The sequence below is a fragment of the Macaca fascicularis genome, chromosome 3, assembly GCF_037993035.2.
Source record: "Macaca fascicularis isolate 582-1 chromosome 3, T2T-MFA8v1.1".
NCBI lineage: Eukaryota > Metazoa > Chordata > Mammalia > Primates > Cercopithecidae > Macaca > Macaca fascicularis.
The window spans coordinates 152,639,922-152,659,974 of record NC_088377.1 but is presented as its reverse complement, the minus strand read 5'-3'; the positions used below and the strand labels follow the sequence as shown (position 1 = coordinate 152,659,974).

At 34.6% G+C, this 20,053-nt stretch overlaps 2 protein-coding genes and 1 pseudogene across 14 annotated transcripts in view; 2 read left to right on the top strand and 1 right to left on the bottom strand.

The window, feature by feature from the left end:
• Window positions 1-20,053, top strand: part of IMMP2L (inner mitochondrial membrane peptidase subunit 2) — an 872,645-nt gene that overhangs the window by 420,036 nt on the left and 432,556 nt on the right. Inside the window, exon 1 of one of the 12 annotated variants that reach the window (XM_074035820.1) lies at window positions 1-20,053. This exon is cut by the window's left edge and continues 68,960 nt beyond it. The exons of the other annotated variants lie outside the window; for them this stretch is intronic. Within the exon in view, the coding sequence (XP_073891921.1) occupies window positions 19,959-20,053 (95 nt within the window). The 5' untranslated portion in view covers window positions 1-19,958. 12 annotated transcript variants of the gene reach the window in all.
• LRRN3 (leucine rich repeat neuronal 3) overlaps window positions 1-20,053 on the bottom strand; it is a 33,407-nt gene that overhangs the window by 810 nt on the left and 12,544 nt on the right. For both annotated transcript variants that reach the window (XM_005550541.5, XM_005550542.5), the window contains one exon: window positions 1-2,170. This exon is cut by the window's left edge and continues 810 nt beyond it. In XM_005550541.5, the coding sequence (XP_005550598.1) occupies window positions 1-1,812 (1,812 nt within the window). In that variant the 5' untranslated portion in view covers window positions 1,813-2,170. The remainder of the gene's footprint in view (window positions 2,171-20,053) is intronic.
• On the top strand, window positions 14,506-14,582 carry LOC123572700 (small nucleolar RNA U13; annotated as a pseudogene).

Genomic DNA, 20,053 nt, shown 5'->3' with positions numbered 1-20,053 from the left:
TTTTCTGTTTTTCTGATAGATGGTGGGAATATCAATACAAATTTTATACTCAGTTGATGGGTTCAGATGAGTAAGATTATATACCTTGACATCAGATGGTATTCGAGCACTTTGCGCAGCATGAGAATTTTCAGTGTTGACAAAGGCTGTCCATTTAACACTAGATTTGAGAATTTTAGAACTTGCTTTCCAGGATACCAAAACTGAATTGGCCTGAATATCTCTTATTTTAATATTCAAAGAGCCATTGTTATCCTGTGGAAAAGATCCATCCACTTTGATCATAACAGACTTCAAGTCAGCGCCAACTAGGTTAGTTGCTATACAAGTATATAAACCCCCTTCTTTGGGAGTTATGCCATTTATTTCTAGTGTTCCTTCAGAATGGACATAGAAATTTTCTGTCAGGGTATTAGGCAAGAGTTTTTGACCAGAAGGTGTTATCCAGTAGATTTCAGGCTGTGGTTCTGCAGTAGCTCTACAGTGTAAGGAAACATAACTCCCAGCTTCTACATTTAGATTAGAAGGAAAGCTCTCAGGAGCTATAAGAGGGAGACAAATTTCCATCATGTCCCTGAAATGAACTTGCCGAACATTCTGACCTTGGAATTCAGGTGGGTCCACACAAAACAGTGAATCTGGCTCCATAAATCGAATGTTGGTTTTGTTCATATTAATCCAACGGATGACACAGTCACATCTGATGGGGTTACTGTGTATGCTGATTTCCTTGAGGTTTGGCAGAGACTCAATGGTACCATGGTACAGGGCACTGAGGGCGTTGCTGTTCAGCATGAGTGATTCCAGCTTGGGGAGTCTGAAAAATGCATTGGGGTGAATGTAAGACAATCTGGGGTTGTTAGTAGCTTCTATTTTTCTTAAATCTGGCAGGTTATCCACAGCAAGACTATCGATGGAAATCAGCTCAGGCATATTGTTTATCCCCAACTCTTTTAAGTGTAGCATATTGCTAAAATCACCCCTTCGTATTCTATTAATAGGATTTTTATTTAGATCCAAAAATTTGAGATTTACAACTTTTTGAAGAGCAACATGGGGTACTTTAATAAGCCTGTTGTCATAAAAGGAGATGCTTTCTAAGTTTTCAAGTCCAACCAAAGCATTATCTGGTATTTCTGTAAGGTTTATACCAGCTATGACCAGGCTGCGAAGATTGATAAGAGGCTTAAAGTTCATGTCTTTGATTCTGATAATTGGATTTTCCCCAATCATCAGAATCTCTAGATTTGGAAGAGCATCAAACCACTTACTGTTGATCATCTGCAATCTATTTGAATTGAGATGAAGTCGAAGAAGATTATGTAGGCCAATAAAGGCTCCAGGTGAAATTGCAGAAAGCAAGTTGTGATTAATATAGAGTTCTTGTAAGTTGCTCAGTTCTGACAGACATTTTTCAGGCAGTTCAGTAAGTTTGTTTTCCTCTAGGTACACAGAAAGGAGCTGAGGCATCTTTTTTACATTAATATTGGTGACCGAAGATAAATTGTTTTGAGATAAATCCAGGCCAGTAAGGTTTACTGGAAAGTCTGTGGAGTATTCAATTTTTGCAATATTGTTAGTCTGCAGGAGCAGAATCTGTGTGTTAGCAGGCAATCTGGCTGGGAAAGTTAGAAGACCTAAATCATTACAGTCCACTGTAGATGCTTCCATATAAATGGATCTGGGTGTAAACCAAGGCCTGATTTCACACGTACATAACTGTGGACAATCCACTTTTTTATCTACAGCTTGTACTAGTGTAGTGATAGCTAGGCCGAGTAGCACATGAATTCGGAGTGGCATGTCCTTCATCTTAGCTTTCTTCTTCAGAAATGTAATGGGCCCTTAAGGATTCCACAGTCAGTGCTAGTAAGTTCAATAGGAGCTGATTGATAAGGAAGATACTTGCATTTGTCAAATGATGAATGCCATAGAACCACAAAGTTTTTCTTCACTGAAATAAGTGCCAGTGCCAAAATTGCATTGTCCAAAAATGTCATGCATATTGGAGAAGAGAAGGTTACTATTTTCTTAATGATATAATATTGATGTACTTTTTGAAGGTGGAGTATGTATAGATGGTCATAGGAGATTGAGTAATTCATTTATTTAGAAGTATAATATTCAAATCCCATGCTTGTTCAGTATGTGCAGGAATAGCAGCATGATGCTAAATGTAATAAAATGAAATATGAAAGAAAAAAGAGAACAATAATTAGTACAAATGAAAAATACCATAATTAATATCCATTAACTAATTATAATTATTTCATGTATAAATTTTATTTTTAGAGTTTAAGTACTTCAGTATGTCTTGGTGACTTTATGATTTTCATGACTGTCCTTGATAATTCTTGGCCCAGACATTGGGCAGGCTGAGAAATTTAATCTTTAAAAGGCTAAAGATTTATTATTATAATGAATATGTTTCCAGAAGTTTTCTGTTATTTCAAATCTTTACTTGTTTATACCTTGTAATTTTATTCATTATATTTTCATTAGCTTTGAAATTTAGTTACAGGGAAAAAAAGAAAACAACTTTTAAGTTTTTAAACTGTTGATGGCTTTTTTTTTTTTTTTTTTTTTGCTTTTTAGAGAGGCAAAATAAAAAGCCAATAAATAAATAATACTGTTCACTTATAACTAAATGAGTTAGACTGTGATTCAACAGGCTCCCAGGAGACAGGATTTAGAGACAAAAATTATAAAATGTTAAGTAAGCTAGATGTAGTGGTATTAGCTGTTTCCCATTTTCATTCATACTTCTTTCCATAGTCTTCTTTGCATAAAGTGACTTGAGTTTTGCAGTCTTCAGAGAAGATTAAGTTCAACTTGCTGTAGATGTACCTGTATGTTATCATTCTTAACTAAAGTTCAGAAGATTAACATTTGGCTGTTTTATTTTTCCCTGAGAATAACTTACCTTCCATTACTAACAATGAAAAAACAATATTATTACATCACTGATATGGTTTGGCTGTGTCCCCGCCCAAATCTCATCTTAAGCTGTAACTCCGATAATTCCCATGTGTTGTGGGAGGGACCTGGTGGGACATAATTAAATCGTGGGGGCAGTTTCCCCCATGCTTGTGGTAGTGAAATAAGTATCACGAGATCTGATGTTTTTATAGGGGAAACCCCTTTTGCTTGAGTCTCATTCTTTCTTGGCTGCCTCCATGTAAGATGTGCCTTTTCCCACCTGCCATGATTGTGAGGCCTTCCCAGCCACGTGGAGCTGTGAGTCCATTAAATATCTTTTTCTTTGTATTACTCAGTCTTGGATATATCTCTATTAGTAGCATTAGAATGGACTAATACAATCAGTAACACAAAGACCTAGATATTTTTCTTTTAAATGGATACCAGTGTCTTTGAAATATAATCATTTCCAACACCAAGTTTCAAATTTGATATGTGGGGATCCTTCTTTTTCTCTATGTTTACCTCACCATCTGCCATTTTCCTGCAGGGAACCTTCTCCCTATTGATAGAGCTATGGTTGCATCACTCTGCCTGGAATAGTTCTTTCTTTGTTTTAAATTACTTTTTACTGTCTTTTCAAACCTCAGTTCAAGAATCTCCCCTCTGGGAAGTCTTTCATACAAGACTTTCATATAACCCCTCCCTCCAGATGTACTTAGCTGCCCCTCCACAGTGGTCCCATGGCTCCAGCACTTGCCTCTGTCAAGCATTTCCTTGATCCTTCCTTTCACCAGTCACTAATCTCCTTGAGAGCATGAGGCCTGCCTGACTTTGCATCCCATCTTCTGGGCATTATCATTATAATATAGTATACGTTCAAGAAATGTTTCGAATGAAACAATAAATTAATTTTATTAATAAAATCATTTATGCATCCTTTTACATATTAAGCAATTCAGTCTGCTTAATTTCTATCTGTTTTAATGTGTGTAAGTATATACTAACATCATATTTATGTTACATACATTACTAAAATCCAGAGACTAAAATTCAGGCTAGTACAAAGGAATGTTAGACTTTAAGAGAAAAGTTAATCTATTGTATCTGTGCTTTATTATTTAATTTATCCTGTCAACATTTATTGAGCACTTTCTACATGCCAATTATTGGGTTAATAGCTAGAATAAAAAAGATGACTTAGATATGGTTGATACCTTTAGTAAACTTTCAGTCTGGAGGGGAAACAGAAGTAAACAGATGGTTACAATTCCATATGCATGCTCATTTGGGAGCATATACCCCTCTGAATAAAACGAAAATAGAAAATAGAAATCTGTTGCCCCTTTATGTCCAGAATGAAAGAAAAACCTAGGTACAAAGTCCAGTTGCATTTCTGTATGTTTCCATAAATCACTTAGCTGAGAATGGAGAAACCATTACTTCTGTCAATTAATTGGTTAGGTCTGCTTTCTCCAGCAGAGCAGAGAGGTACCTATATTCTTCTTTAGGTTAACTAGAGGTTCGGAAATATTAAAGATGAAGCATTCTTTCTGGGGGAGTCTTAATATAATGTCTCTTTTTGTTTTGAAATTATCCCGGTGAGTGTCTTAAAATCAACTCAAATGTCTATCAATGACAGACTCGATTAAGAAAATGTGGCACATATACATCATGGAATACTATGCAGCCATAAAAAAGGATGAGTTCATGTCCTTTGTAGGGACGTGGATGCAGTTGGAAACCATCATTCTCAGCAAACTATCGCAAGAACAGAAAACCAAACACCGCATGTTCTCACTCATAGGTGGGAATTAAACAATGAGAACACTTGGACACAGGAAGGGGAATATCACACACCGGGGCCTGTCGTGGGGTGGGGAGACAGGGGAGGGATAGCATTAGGAGATATACCTAATGTAAATGATGACTTAATGGGTACAGCACACCAACATGGCACATGTATACATATGTAACAAACCTGCACGTTGTGCACATACACCCTAGAACTTAAAGTATAATAAAAAAAAAATTATGTTTGTATTTCATTAGAAAGTGTTTTCTTATTTCATCATTTACATAGCCATATGCTAGAAACAACCACATTTTGAATTAGATTTATTCTGAAAGCTTTTGAAAGTGAGGGTGTTTATAGTGGTGAGCATATTCAAATGTTGTTTCTCCTGGTCTGTAGGAAGCAATAGTATGGGAAACACAATAGAGAATATAGAAATTTATCCTTTCTTCAGCATAATATTGACTTTTCCTTATGTCTGTGGAAATGAATATATTTCACTAATATACTATTTAGTATGGGTTGTTTCCAGGATAATAAGTAAGTAATAATTGTATCTTCTTAGTGCTTTATAGTTTTCAAAGCCTTTTCTTATTCATTATTAATTTAATATTAATGAACTTGTGAGATAGGTTGGTGATGTACTTTAATCTCCATTTTTTAATGTAAGGTTGTTGAGACCCATCTGCCTGATACCACACAACAAATAAATGGTGGGGTGGGATTAAAACCTAGTTTAGGCCGTTAAAATCAAACAATTGTAATAATTCTCATATCTTATATATCCAATTCCTGTGGACACTTATAATTTGAGATTTCTTTACTGTGAAAATACCAATTGTTTCTTGGTATAATTATATGTGGAAGCTTTTATGAATAAAGCTACTTTTCCTTAGTAAGGAGATCTTCATTCTTTGTCTGTTTTTCATCATTTATGAAATACTGATTCAACACCTACTTTTTGGCAGGCATTATCGTAGACACTGGAAAGTCAGCAATAAATAAGATAAAATATCTACTCACCAAGTTTTCAGTGATCAAAGGAGTAAATAGCTAAGGCCAATGATGCATAGTAGATTTGATTTACAATAAAAACGTGTGCAATGCTCTGTGGATGTACAAAGGAAAGAATGCTTAATTCTGTTCCTCCAAAAGGAGCAACATGAATGTTCTATGGTCTTTTGTGATACTTATACAAAATTAACTGGGGTATAATGAGGACATGTGGATAAGAAGATTTAAAATCCACTATCTTTTAGATGAGTTTTTATAATGCTAAAGCTTAAGAACAAAGTGTGCCTTCTTCTTTGCACCTCATTATGTGTATTACAAAGACTACAGAGTCTGAGGAAAAGAAACATTTTGATACTTAAGTTGAAAAATTGGTGAAGAAAAAAATTGCCATGGGTACATTAAAACCTAGTTTTTCCTTTTCTTTTATAGCAAATTACTAGCTAAGTTCATTTATATAAAGAACTTAAATTCTATTCTCCCATTATCTGACTTCATATTCCCTTGTAAGACTTGATCTTTCTTCAGTTCTAATTGAAAGTTCCATATCCCGAAGGTATTGTTGAATTACACTAACTGCATCCCTATAAAAGACTGTTCTGTTTTCCTTGGGAAATATTTCTTTTCCAGTTTTTCGAAACGAATTATTTGAATTTATATGACAACTTTCAGGAAATGGATAATGGTAACTATTTAGAATAGTTTAATGAATGATATCCTTAAAAACTGATGTTAATGAGAAATTGATTTAAGGAAAGAAAAGAAAATTTGTTTTGCATTAAGAAACGCGGGCCAGGTTTAGTGGATGATTTTGTAACTGGGGACAGGATACCTCACTTTCTGGTACCTCAGATTATTGATCTCTATAATTTAGAAATTTGGCTGCATGAGCTCTAAGATTCTTTCACATTCCAAATTTATGTTGTACTATTCTGTGAACATCAAAGATGTTTTTCCAAAGGTGTCTAACAATTGAATGTGTGTAAACTCACTTATCTGAATTTAACCTTTGTGTTTTTTTAATTTATTACAAGTTTATATTCAATACTCTAGTCCCATGCCATTAACAAATTAGAATCAGTGAATTTTAGTCATTATGAGGCTTTTAATAAAGACTATCAAATTAGTTACCTGCCATTATTTCTATTTTATCTTTTTATCTACACAGTAGTAAACAAACGAGAGAGTTACTTTAGTCATTAAATTAAGGCAAACTGGAAGTAAATTGCCTCGATTAGAGCACTTGATCTGAATTCAGATGTGAATTCAAATTCCTTCATTTTGCCTCAAAAGCTCAGTCTTAACCACTAAGTTCTACTTTCTGTCAAATGTTTATTTTTAAAATAGCACTACACATCTTGGTATCTTTTCAGAAAGGTGTTTCCTCCAACTGTATGGGTGTACTGCCTTTTGTGTTATTGTTGTCGGGTGTTTTTCTTCCTTTGATAATAAAGTTTTACTCAGACAAAATTATAAGGCAGTTGAATATTGTGGAAGGAATAAAATAAAAACTGTTTTCTAAGCCTAGTTTTGCCATGTGAGAGTAATCACATTGCTCTCTGAATCTTAGTTTCTCACAAAATGTGCACTAAATTTTCACTGTTGTTTTCAAGTTGATGTTAATGTCCTGTGAAACTGTAGAGATTTTGCATGGGGTTGCCATTATAAAGAAATTTGTTTATTAGAGAAAAATTATTTTTGTTATTGTTTCAAAATTTATGTAGTAAAATGTATGTCATGTCCACCCATATATTTAATGGATGCTATCTTTTAGAGTGTTTTTAGAGTGGATTCTGATATTTTCAGATTCTCAAATCTGATATTTTGAGATTTTCAAACTGGCAAAGATCCTTATTATTATTATTATTATTATTATTATTACAGAAATAGCTATAGATTTTTTTTTTTAACAGAGGGGCAATTTGGTATTATTTTATGTCCTTGTCATGTTTAAGAACTTTTATTTTTACCCAGCAAGCATTAATGCAGATCATAAACAAATCATGTGCTGTTTCCATTCCTCATGATATAGGGCTCAGATGGTCCTTTAGATGACAATAAAGGCCTTGTAATAAAGTTCTCTCAGAGAAACCAATAGTAACTTAAATAGCACAATTTTCTCTCCTGAGTCTCAAAATATGCTTTGGGCAGATTTGAGAGAATCTTAGATGTTTTATCTTTTTTCTTCTCTTGTTTTTAGAATTTGAGGCTTGTGCTACATAGGGATAGTTTTCTTTAAACAATAATTCCGGCCAGGTGCGGTGGCTCATGCCTGTAATCCCAGCACTTTGGGAGGCTGAGGTGGGTGGATCACCTAAGGCCAGGAGTTTGAGACCAGCCTGGCCAACATAGTGAAACCCAGTCTCTAGTAAAAATACAAAAATTAGCCAGGTGTGGTGGTGCACATCTCTAGTCCCAGATACTCGGGAGGCTGAGGCATGAGAATTGCTCGAACCTGGAAGGCGGCGGCTGCAGTGAGCCCAGCTTGCTCCAGCTACACTCTAGCCTGAGTGACAGAGTGTGAGTCTGTCTAAAATACATACATACATACATATATATATAATAATTGCAAATGTGTCACCCTAATACATCAAATTTATGGAATCTAGTTATAGTACAGCTATAATTTAGAAAGGGTAGTTTACAGTATAGAAATCTCTCTTTATAATTTTCTTTTACAGAGCGGGGAATGAAATCTTAATCACAGGAGTATTTCACATTTGGGTAGTCATTTCTGTGTACTCATAAATTACTAGCTTGTCATGATACTGTCATTTTTTATTATGAAAATTCTGATTTGTTATTTTTAATTATTGATTTTGCTCAACTGAGTACTTCATTAATAGCAATATTTGTGAAGTGAACTTTTGTACATGATTAGTAAAACAAATGATAATTTTAAGCCGTAACTTGTCTCTTGATGCTTATAATTTTTCTTATAAGCATCACTCCGTATATTGGGGAATTCTAATTTACAATATGGCATAACAGTACATTATTCAATATTGTTTGAGAGCCAATGGATTTTGATTGCCTGATTTGCTTTTTTAACTTTTCTTCTATGATTACCTTGTTATTTAGCATTTATGCAGTCCCAAGTGTAGGTCTCTCTGGGAAAAGCACTCATTTATTCACTATCCTTAATAATCACTCATCTTAGATTGAAGTATAATCATCTTGTTTTCCAAGTTGGGAAATAGTGATGGAAAATTTGCTTCAAGTTATAATTAAACTAGAGATCTCTATTTGGGTGATGCCTCTCTGTTAAGTCACCGCACTTTAACAGTAGGGTATTGTATAAGTATGCAGGCCTGGGAGTTAGTAGGAGACCTTGTGACCTTTAGTGACTTCGTTTCTAAAATAAAAATTATCTTCAAATTCTATTATTATATAATTTCTGTAGTAACCTTAAATATTCTCAAAACGGTTTCAATATATTTATTTTCTTTTTTGGTTCGGGTGGGGGGAGTTGAGATGGAGTCTCGCCCTGTTGCCCAGGCTGGAGTGCAATGGCACAATCTCGGCTCACTCACTGCACCCTCCACCTCCCGGGTTCAAATGATTCTCCTGCCTCAGCCTCCCGAGTAGCTGGGGTTACAGGCACCTGCCACCACGCCCAGCGAATTTTTGTATTTTTAGTAGAGATGGGGTTTTACAATGTTGGCCAGGCTGGTCTCCATCTCCTGACCTCATGATCTGCCCTCCTTGAACTCCCAAAGTGCTGAGATTACAGATGTGAGCCACTGTACCCAGCCAATATATTTCTTTGTGCAAACTTAATACAGTGTACTTGGATGGATACTGATAGGATTTACTCAGATATTTTATGATATTTTTAGGTTTTCATGTTTATTCACGCTTTATGTGTCTCAAACTAGGGCATAGAGATAGACAACGTGCTAATTTCACTCGCATCAGAAATAGTCTATAAAAAGATTCTTACGACCTGTACAAATTCATGAAAATTTTGAAGAACTTGAAAAATTTGTATGTCAGGAGTAATTTATTTATGCTTATAAGAGAAATCATTGTTTTCCTGGCAAAAATGTGTGTGTATGTGTGTGTGTGTGTAGATTTGTGTGTATGTGTACACTGAGAGACTTCAGTTCTGTTCAGAAAATTTTGAATGTGATTGACTAAATTTATGCATTAAATTTTCCCATTTTGTCCAATCTTTATTTCTATCAATAGATGTTTTGAGGGATTTAATTAGACTTAATTTGTATTTTACAATTTCATATAAATTGAGAGGAAAAGTCTGCCCAATTGAGAGGAAAAGTCTGCCCAAATATGCTTTCCTTATTCTCTTGACAGTTTTGGTCTCTAAAAGCTCATTCTTGTCATTTATTTACAGTTTATTTGAGAAGCTAGTGCAGAGTATGACTGGTAAATGATGTCATCCTTTTATCTTCAAAGGAATTACCAAAGATGTGGAGATTTCCCTGCTTGAATGACAGGAGAAAGACTTATATTGTGCCTCACAGTACAGTGGTTTGGGAAATGTGTGTCTCATGTAGACCCACTTCCAATTATCCTGCATTTCAGATGAAAACATTTGGGGTAATTATCCAGATAATTTAAACCATTTTTAAGTCATGTTTTTAATTGGAAGATAGCCAACTATCCTGTCTTTGAAGTCTCCATTCTTTATGTCACATGAAGACTGTCCATCTCCCTGGTATAGTTAAAATAAAAGAAAGAAATGAAGTGATTGCAGCTTGAGTTGGTTTTACGAACAGACACGAGTATGCTGCCTTATGCTCTCTGATCTTGCAAGCACTACTCTCTAGGGCCTTTTACATGGGAGGACATGATAGGCATGTATACAAAAAAAAAAAAAAAGGACTATTCTATATTGATTGCCACAAGTAAATGCTTTTATCAATCTCAGGAGGGATGGTTTCTGAAGCATAGATATGTTGTAAAAGGATGGCAGCAAAAAGGTTTTCATCTCATTTGTATTCCTTGATTAAATTTGACAGAATAGAAAGTCATTGGTTTGTAAAGAAGATAAGGAAACCTGTGGACAAGAGTCCAATGACATAGTATAGATAGAGAATGAAGAACATTTTAGTTACAATATTATTACAGAAATCTTAAAATTATGTTTTGGGGAGGAACATTCCTCTGAAGGAACTCGGAGTAGAATCTTTCTGGGTAGTTCACTTTCTATTCTGCATATAATAAAGTATTGGTTCTCATTGCTATTAAATAAAACAACACTAATATCAGTGTTTTACGTTTTTACTAAGAATTGGGAAGATAAAACGTGTCAGAAGAAAGGAAATAAAATGAGCTCTTTCAGTTTGAAAGAATTTTTTCAAATGCAGTAAACAAGAGACTAAATTATAGCACCACGTTTTCGGGTGTGCTGGTGTCAGCTGATGCCTGCCATGAGTTCAGAGATGGATGGTGCTTTTCTGTTACTATATCTAAGGGAGATGATAATAGCAATGTGGTCTGTATTTTTAGTTCCTTATTATAAGCATGGTATTGTCTATTTTCTTTTTAAAAGTGTGTCAGATTTCCCTCATGCTCTATGGTTTGTTTCCTGCTTAACTTCTTGACAATCTGCTTAAAACAACATTGGTATATTTGTGTCCAGAGGATACAAAAATGTTTTAAAAATAGAACAGCAAACATTCCACCGTAAGCTTTGAAAAAACTTCCTGAATTATGGTTTTGAGTTTCAACCAAGACGTGGAGGCTATATTTATGGCTGTGTGCATGTTCGTGCATCTTTTTGTGAGTGAAATTCATTACTGTACAGGACATGAGCTCTTTCCCTAACACTTGTGTTGAACGGTTAATGTGAGATGGTGGCACTCTGAAGTACAAAGTAACAGAGAGAATTAAAGTTCTTGATGCATGCTAGGTCAGTGAAGCTTTGTTATTTATTTCCTGTGTGGAAATAAAAGGCACTATATGCAGGTTAAAGTTTTGCATTTCCAGGGCCAGGAGTGGTGGCTCACGCCTGTAATCCCAGCACTTTGGGAGGCCAAGTCAGGCGGATTACCTGAGGTCAGGAGTTTGAGACCAGCCAACATGGCGAAACCCAGTCTCTGCTAAAAATACCCTGTCTCTGCTAAAAATACAAAAATTAGCTGAGCGTGGTGATGTGCACCTGTAAACCCAGCTACTCGGGAGGCTGAGACAGGAGAATCACTGGAACCCAGGAGGCAGAGGTTGCAGTGAGCCAAGATTGCACCATTGCACTCTAGCCTGGGCAACAGAGCAAGACTCCATCTCAAAAATAAATAAATAAATAAATAAATAAATAAATAAATAAAGTTTTGCATTTCCTTTTTCCTGTCACCTAACTTAAAGACATGTATTTTTTCTTTTTTAGAGAAAAGGTCTCCTTTTGTCACCCAGGATGGAGTGCAGTCACTTAACTTTATAGAAGCCTCACAATAGCTCTCTACTTGAAGTTAATTATGTAGGACTACTTTATGTAGATGACCTTGCAAAATTTTATTGCCTACAACCCCCTGAAATTCATTTAAAATTACTATTGACGCAGGTGGACATGAGTTGAATCACATTATTTCTGTTCATAATGGGCTTTATGGTAAATTCTTCTTTAATGTGTTTACAATATTTGACTACTGTAGCATTTAAGAACTAGTCTATACCAGGTTATGAACATTTGGGAAATATGAGATCCCCCAAAAAAGTGACATGATAAAAGAAATACATTTTGCCCTATGTGTTGAATAGAGAGGGCTAAAGTTAAGGGGGGAAGTAAAAATACTAACGGGCTATTTTTTTTTTTTTAATGGAAAGCAGTACAATTTGTGATGCATACCAAATTTTAATTTTGTGTTAATGGACAATATAGGCCCTTGGTAACATTACCTTTCTTTTTTTTTTTTTTTTTCAACTGCTACCCATGAAGAGCATAGGCAGTATGCCCACTTAAGTGTCTTTTTGCAAGATTATACATGACTAGAGCCCCAAAGGGAGTTCTAAATCTTAGTGGAGAAAAAGAGTTCTTTAAAAACAAGGTTGTAAATTTGCATTCATTTCCCTCTTAGAAGCCTGGTGTTCATCTCATATATGGATTAGGTGAAAGCTAAGTGACAAATCACCTGTTTGGGAAAATTTCTTAGTAGATAAACTCTCTCCAGATAATTTAGGATTATGTTTCAGACTATCAGTTTAGGCTCAGAAAAGCGAATGGTTTTATATTATGTTATAGCAGCTTTACAGGGTAGGATTTAATACATTTTTATGGATAAAATGAATAGTGTTCAATTATTGGATCTGAGTTAGGAGAAGAAATTTTCCCTTCACAGTCACATGGTTTAAGATCTGGAATCCCTTAAATTTGATCTGGGACATTCACCTAACTTTACTGTTCCAATATGCCAAGACAAAATTATTTTGTGAAGGAAAGTTATTTAATTTACAAGTTAATGTCTCTTGCAGAAATATTTCACATTGCTCAATCAAGAATTACTCAACATTAATTTCATATATGTAGAAACATTCTTTGAACTTTAAGTTATTTGTATTCTATACTTATGTTTTGATATTTATACTTATGTTTTTATATATTTTCCTTAAGATAGTTATGTAGTAAAGTTTATAATAAACCGTTTTGGGCTTGGAGCTCAACATCCAGACCAAGAAAGGAATAAAACTTTTTTGTGATTTCTGTTAATTATAATTCATGACACTGGTTAGTAAGATATAATCTATATTTGTGATCATTCCTGGTATTGTTTATGTTTTCTTGGAAGATAATATATTATTTCAGTGAATAAAAGCTATTCTAAATATATGAGAAAAATTATTAAACTGTCACAATAATGGATATGGACTTGAAAAATACTAGTTTTGAGGTTTTCTTTAATGACTGATTCCTTTCAATTGTATGGAGAAACAGAGATTTGAATAAGAATATCATTTTCCCTAGTGATGTCTTTATGTCTAATATCCATGAACAGATAGGATCTTTGATGCTTTACTTATCTTTGCATATTTTAGTATAGTTCAGATCCTAAATACTTTTAGGAGTCTCGGTCTGTCGCCTAGGCTGGAGTGCAGTGGCATGTTCTCAGCTCACTGCAACCTCCACCTCCCGGGTTCAAGCGATTCTCCTGCCTCAGCCTCCTGAGTAGCTTGGACTACAGAACCATCATGCTCCGCTAATTTTTGTAATTTTAATAGACACAGGGTTTCACCATATTGGTCAGGCCAATTTTGAACTCTTGACCTTGTGATTCGCCCACCTCGGCCTCCCAAAGTGCTAGAATTACAGGCATGAGCCACTGCGCCCGGCCCCTGAAGACTTTTTAAGGGCCCTTTCCATTAACTTCAGTTTTCCATCATATAACAATAGCAACAAACAATAAAAACAGCAATAGTAGTCACAGTCATAATGTGCTATAATGTACAAATTCAGTTCAATTTTCATATATGACCTTACTTGATTCCCCTAACAATCCTGTCAGCATGTTCAGTTATACCCACTTTACAGGTGATGACTCAGAGAGATTTCATGAGGTGGTCAAAGTTGGAGGGCCATATCAGTGATGGCTCCTGAACTCTGTCCCAGGTCCCCGACTCCATTTTCAGTCCTCTTCCTATGAGCTCTGTGTAATAAAGCTTTGTGTTATAGAGATATATGTACTTGATTGCCCCCTTACTAGTTGTTAATGAAACACCTTCATGTCTAGACCTATGTCTTACTCACTGCGTAAGCCTATACAATGCTGACTTGTCTTCTTTGCACAGTGAAATTAAATGATACTTTCTTTTAAAACTTAATTAAGATGCTTTTGTAGTTCATAAGCATGATGATTGAGTTTTCTTGCTCTTGTATGAGATGTGCCTCCCTCAAACCTTAGAAAACTGACTTGAAAAAAAAACTTAATTATGGAAGAAAAGTTAATAGTTAATCATGTAGCTGTCAATGAACATGTTAAATTGTACTGAAAATGTTTTACACATTTTAGATGTTTGTTCTTTAATTTGGTCTTTAATTCTTCTTGGTAATACCTTATTTATGAACCACCTTACTTAAAATACCCCGTGAAGTCACTCTCACCATGTTGTTTTCTTTATAGATCATTTAAGACTGCTATAAATTATTTGCTTTTTCTTTTTTGCTTACTTCCCATCACCTCCACTAGAATGTTAGCTATATTAAAGTTGTTTCCTGTTTTGTTCAGAGCTATATATCTCCAGTGCCTAGCTAGAATATTGCCTGGCATTGTAGTTCAATAAATATCTACTGAATGAATGAATATCAGTTGCTTTTAATTATAAACTTCCATCTTCTTATACATTTAAACAAATTTGCTGTACAAGGTACTCATTTGTGACCCTTATTTTGCTGGTGAATGCTGAATTGACTCATGTGGTTTGTATGCATGAACTATTTAGTGATGATATAAGCTTGGCAAACAAAAATAAATATGTGTGTTTTTTTTTTAATTCAGGAGATTACAAAAGTGTAACAAAACCCACTTGAAAATAGTAGTATGTTTAGAAGCGTATAATTAAATCTGTGATTGTTTAAAAAGAATCATAAAAATTCTTCTAATCCAATGTCTACTCTCATTATATCTTGAATAAATCCGTTGTGAGGAAACTAATAGAGATACGTATATTTTGTTTGTATATCTTTTTGTACTTGAGATATGGTTTTCAATTGATTTTTATAGATTATATCTCTAGTAATAGCACAGTGTAGTGGGGGTATAAGATATACAGATTAGTTTCTTAAAATTTGTGACATTTGTATTTGGAGAATATAGAAAATCATGTAATTTAAGTTATAATATATTCTTAATGACTGGAAGTGCCACAGACTTCCAGAATTAATGTAAAAAGCTGTATCAACAACAAAAAGAGCAATAATAAACATTAATATAATTGAGTGTTAAGTACTGAGAAAAGTCCTCGAGAAAATTGGTTTGGTGTGGCTGCAGGCCAGACTATGCTTGTTGCCAGCTGATAGTGATCAAATGTAATACATCAACAATCTGTGAGGTTTGTGTCTCCAAACCTAGACTGGGGTTAAGAATCTGCACTAGAAAGTGACACTTAACAGAAGACAGTGTACTGTATTCTGTAAATAAAAATAAAAAACAGTATTGTAAAGAAAGCCATATATACTTTGCTAAGGAAAAGTTTATGCAAATCAAGACAATATCTCAATATTTGCTGCAAATTGAGACTGGGAAATATTTTTGGTGCAAAATTTCAGCAGAAGAACTCAAAGTCTATTCAGCACACATGAAACTAGTAAAATTTACTTAAAAGTTTAAGCTTTGCATGCTAGATTCTATAATATTATCTGCAGAATTGGAAATACTATAGCATGACCCAGAGCTTTGAAATGGACAGCCAAATGTTGCAAATAAATCTTTGGGAGTTTATTATTAGCCAACAAAATTATTGCTCACTAGATCCGAAATAACAAATCTGTGGCCTTGACATTTAATCAGAGCATGAGACGCATCTATTGAATTTCATATTTGAGATTATTACTTTACTAGAGCCCCAATTAAAGCATGTAGATTCTAAAATTCTGTTCAGATAAGGTAAAATACAGAATGCTTGTTATACATGCACAGAATCTTTTTATCCATTGCCCCTTCTTCAACATGCTTATTTTGAGTTTTTACTGAACAGAAATGACTTTAATGTAAGTATACAAAGAACTACCCAGAATTTCTTTTTAGAAACAAAGGAGGTAGGAGGTTGAATCTGCCCATATTCCCCTGTGACTGATCAGTTGAGTATAAACTATTTACAATAGAATGTTGAAAGGAATTTTCTACCTGCTGTAGGGCTGGCATTGTAATATAAGGCAATTTTACATGCCCATATAATTTAAATTATTAGACTTTATATAAAAACTTTTCTTCAAAGTCTGCCTAAAAAGAAAGAAAAAATGGGAGAGGAAAGAGAGAAGGAAGAAGGGAGGGGAGGAGAGACAGAGGGAAAGGGGAAAGAAGGAAGTTTCTGAATCTCTCCCATCTATCTTTTTCACATTCTAGTGAGAGAAATTCTAAGTATTGTCTATTCATGAGCATCTGCAAATCACATTGCAGCTTAACTGTCTCTCCTCTGATTTAATAGAAACTTTGATTGTTTTCTAGGATTTATATCCAGAGTAATTGCTTTTGCATTTTAATATAGAAAGAAGTAGATTGAATAAATGCATAACATATTAGAAATGCTATTAAGCAAATGATTCTATGTGGTACTATCGAATGAATGTTTTCCTTTACTCTTCTAAACAAAACACACATTTCTCCAATTATTTTTAAATTGAGAACAGTGGAAAAGAAATCTATTTGTGTGTTTTTTTTGTTTTTTTTTTTTTTTAGTATGATTAAATGGTATAGCAGAAGTTTTATACAGTATAGTCAGGTACTTTTCCCTGCAAGATCTGTAAGGACAGTTTTTATCTGCATTCTAGATATACAGTATTTTCACACACCGAGACTTTAATTCCTGTTATCTTAATGTTATTTATAAGTCCCTCGCATCTCTTAGCAGCCATACTTCATCAACTCTTGCTATATTTGAGTCTCTGCCTCAAAATAGCGAGCCTTTATCTCAAGCCGCGGGTGGTGAGAAGTTCATGAGAAGTTTACACGTGGCAAAAATGGTGATGGTAGAAGACATCTGTTTTTCATTTTATTTGTGTGTTTTTAATTGGACTGTTTTTCTTAGAGAGTTTATCAAAACCAGTGAGTTTCTAGAGAGAAGAGATTTCTATTATTTCAAGGGATGATAGTTAAGATCCTTCAAAAAAGTTGACCTTCCCACATCAGACCAACGTCTGTAGAGTTTGAACAGTTGTCAACCTTGCCCTTAAATAAGGAGAACAATGACTTGAGCTTTAATTGTTCCACATTCAGGGCTTTAAATGTTCCAGATACTTTGCCTCTTCTCTTAGTTCCCAGTTAAGAAGTAAGTAGGTAAGGGATGAGTATTCCTCCCATTTTATTTAGTGTGTAGGTGCTAATTTGTCTGCTCTAATGTGCACCAATGTTGGTATTATATGTTCTAAGGTCCTCTGCTGTATCCTTGGAAACAGACTATGTTATGTGCTACTGTGAGATTACAAATATGTTTCTAAGAAAATTAGCTGCCTATTATTTGTACTTGCTCTTGTTTCTGATTCAGAAAAATAAGCGTGCCCTTGCTGGTGCATTAAGAATTGAGGTGTTGTGTATTCCTGGGAGTGTCACTCATAGATTTGATACATACATCAGTGGAGTTAAACTGGCTAAAAGAGCTGTCAATGAGAAAAAGTGGGGATGCTATAAAAGGCAATGGCCCTATCACATTCATGTAACTCAGGCAATCTTCATCTATTTCTTTTATATTTTTATGGATTTTTTCTTTTATATTTTTATGGATTTTTTTCTTTTCACCATTTGCATAAATTGGTAGTACACGTAATATAAATGCAAACAACAGAGAGCAAGCCCATTTTTAAAGCTATGAGAAAATAGACCTGTCAGGAGATTTGTTCAATTTAGGGTGGGAGGAACAATAAAAATACATGCTGTATTTGTTTCTTAGAAAGTACTCTAAGGGTGTTTTCCCCCCAGCCAACTAAATTGCATGTGGCAGTTGCTACAGCAACCCATTTTTGTGATTTGCAGAATAAGGGAGCAAACCAGATGTCAATTGTCAGTAAGTTTTTGTTGTCATGGAAGACGTGAATGTATGCAGTGTCATTTGGCCAGTTTATGTACTGTTGTGGTGTATTGTTCTCATCTGCTATTTTCAACATGCTGTCATGAATTAGTATTCCTTTCTTTGGATGCATAATTTCTGAGTTTCTGAGTTTTATACATGATGTTAACTGAAATAACTACATGTCAGATTCATAGAATGTTGTTGCAAAATGAAGGTTATTTGACATCTGTTTTGTAATTTTTCAGCCTATTGACATAAGAATTCTTTATTTCATGAAGAAGACTCAAATTAATTTTTAAAGGGCACTTCAAAGATTTTGTGTTATTTTATTTGAAAATACATATTTGCAATCTACAGAGTTAAGAATATATTATTGTCTCAATGAGATCTTTAGTAAGAAAGTAGGAAATAGCTCTGGACTGGGAGCTTCTGAAAGTCTGTGGTCATGCCTCTGCTGTCTGTATTCTGGCAAGTAGATTCACATTTTAGTCCCAAATCACTTGTAAGAGCTATTATATCTGGAACTCCCCATCTCTTCTTTTTATTTTTCTTCCTCTTTTGTGTGAGGGACTGTCCCCTTTTCTCTGCTTTTCCTGTCTTCCCCACTGTTCTAGAAGCCATGACCCTCTCATTCTAAATAGATTTTGCCCTCCTTCCAATGGGATGAGAGCCTGGGTATTTGTACGCATATTTTTAATTTGATAAGAAGTGTTGCTTACAGCTTATTGTGAATACATTAACATCTCATTGCTTGTGGCAAGTCCTCCACACTTTTCATCCCTACTATTAATTTTCCTTTTCTTCACATTTAAAAATTTTTCTTTAGCATTTGTTCTAAAATACCCCGAATCAAAAAGACTAGATAGGGGGATTAATGATGAGACTTTTCTATTATTTAGCATGATTTAAAATTATTGCTGGCAACCATACTAAGTAGTTTCACATACAATATCCCCTCAGCCTTTTAAAAAATTGATATCAGCTTCAATAGAAGTGATGGTATTAGTTACTAAAGTGACATCGTATCAAAATATATAAACATGGAGCATTAACAACAGAAGTGAGAACAATTTCTAGAACAGAATGTAGAGTTTGGTAAATCTAAAGCAGATAACAAAAGAAATTGTTTCATTCTTTACAATAAATTTGAACTGTGGATTACAGAACTAAACATTTACAGGAAAATGGGACACAGAGGGAGTGGGAGAAAGAAAATCATATGACTTTTGTCTCTCCTGTACCTGGAGTTTCATCATTTCCAACTCTGCAAAATTGGCTCAAGATGTGAATAGTAAAGGCGTATGTATGTGCATGCATGCATGAATGAAGGCATCCTCCAGCAAATTTGCCTTTCAAAAAAGTTGCCTGAATATAGGCCCAAACTCAGAGATATGAAGAGTGTTAACCTGGGGAAGTGAAAATGAAAAGGTAGCTTTTCCCCCACATGCATATTACAGGAGTATCACTTTTCAGTATTCTCATTTTGTTTCACACTTAACCCCAAGATTTCTTGAATTGAGAATTCAAATGCCTTATTTTGCTCTCTGGTACTCTCAAAATGGTGTTCAATAGAAGTAGCCTGGTCATTAAGGGATCAGGCATGGACTCTCATTCTTTCTCTGCTGCAGCCATTGTTTTCTCATCTACTGAAAG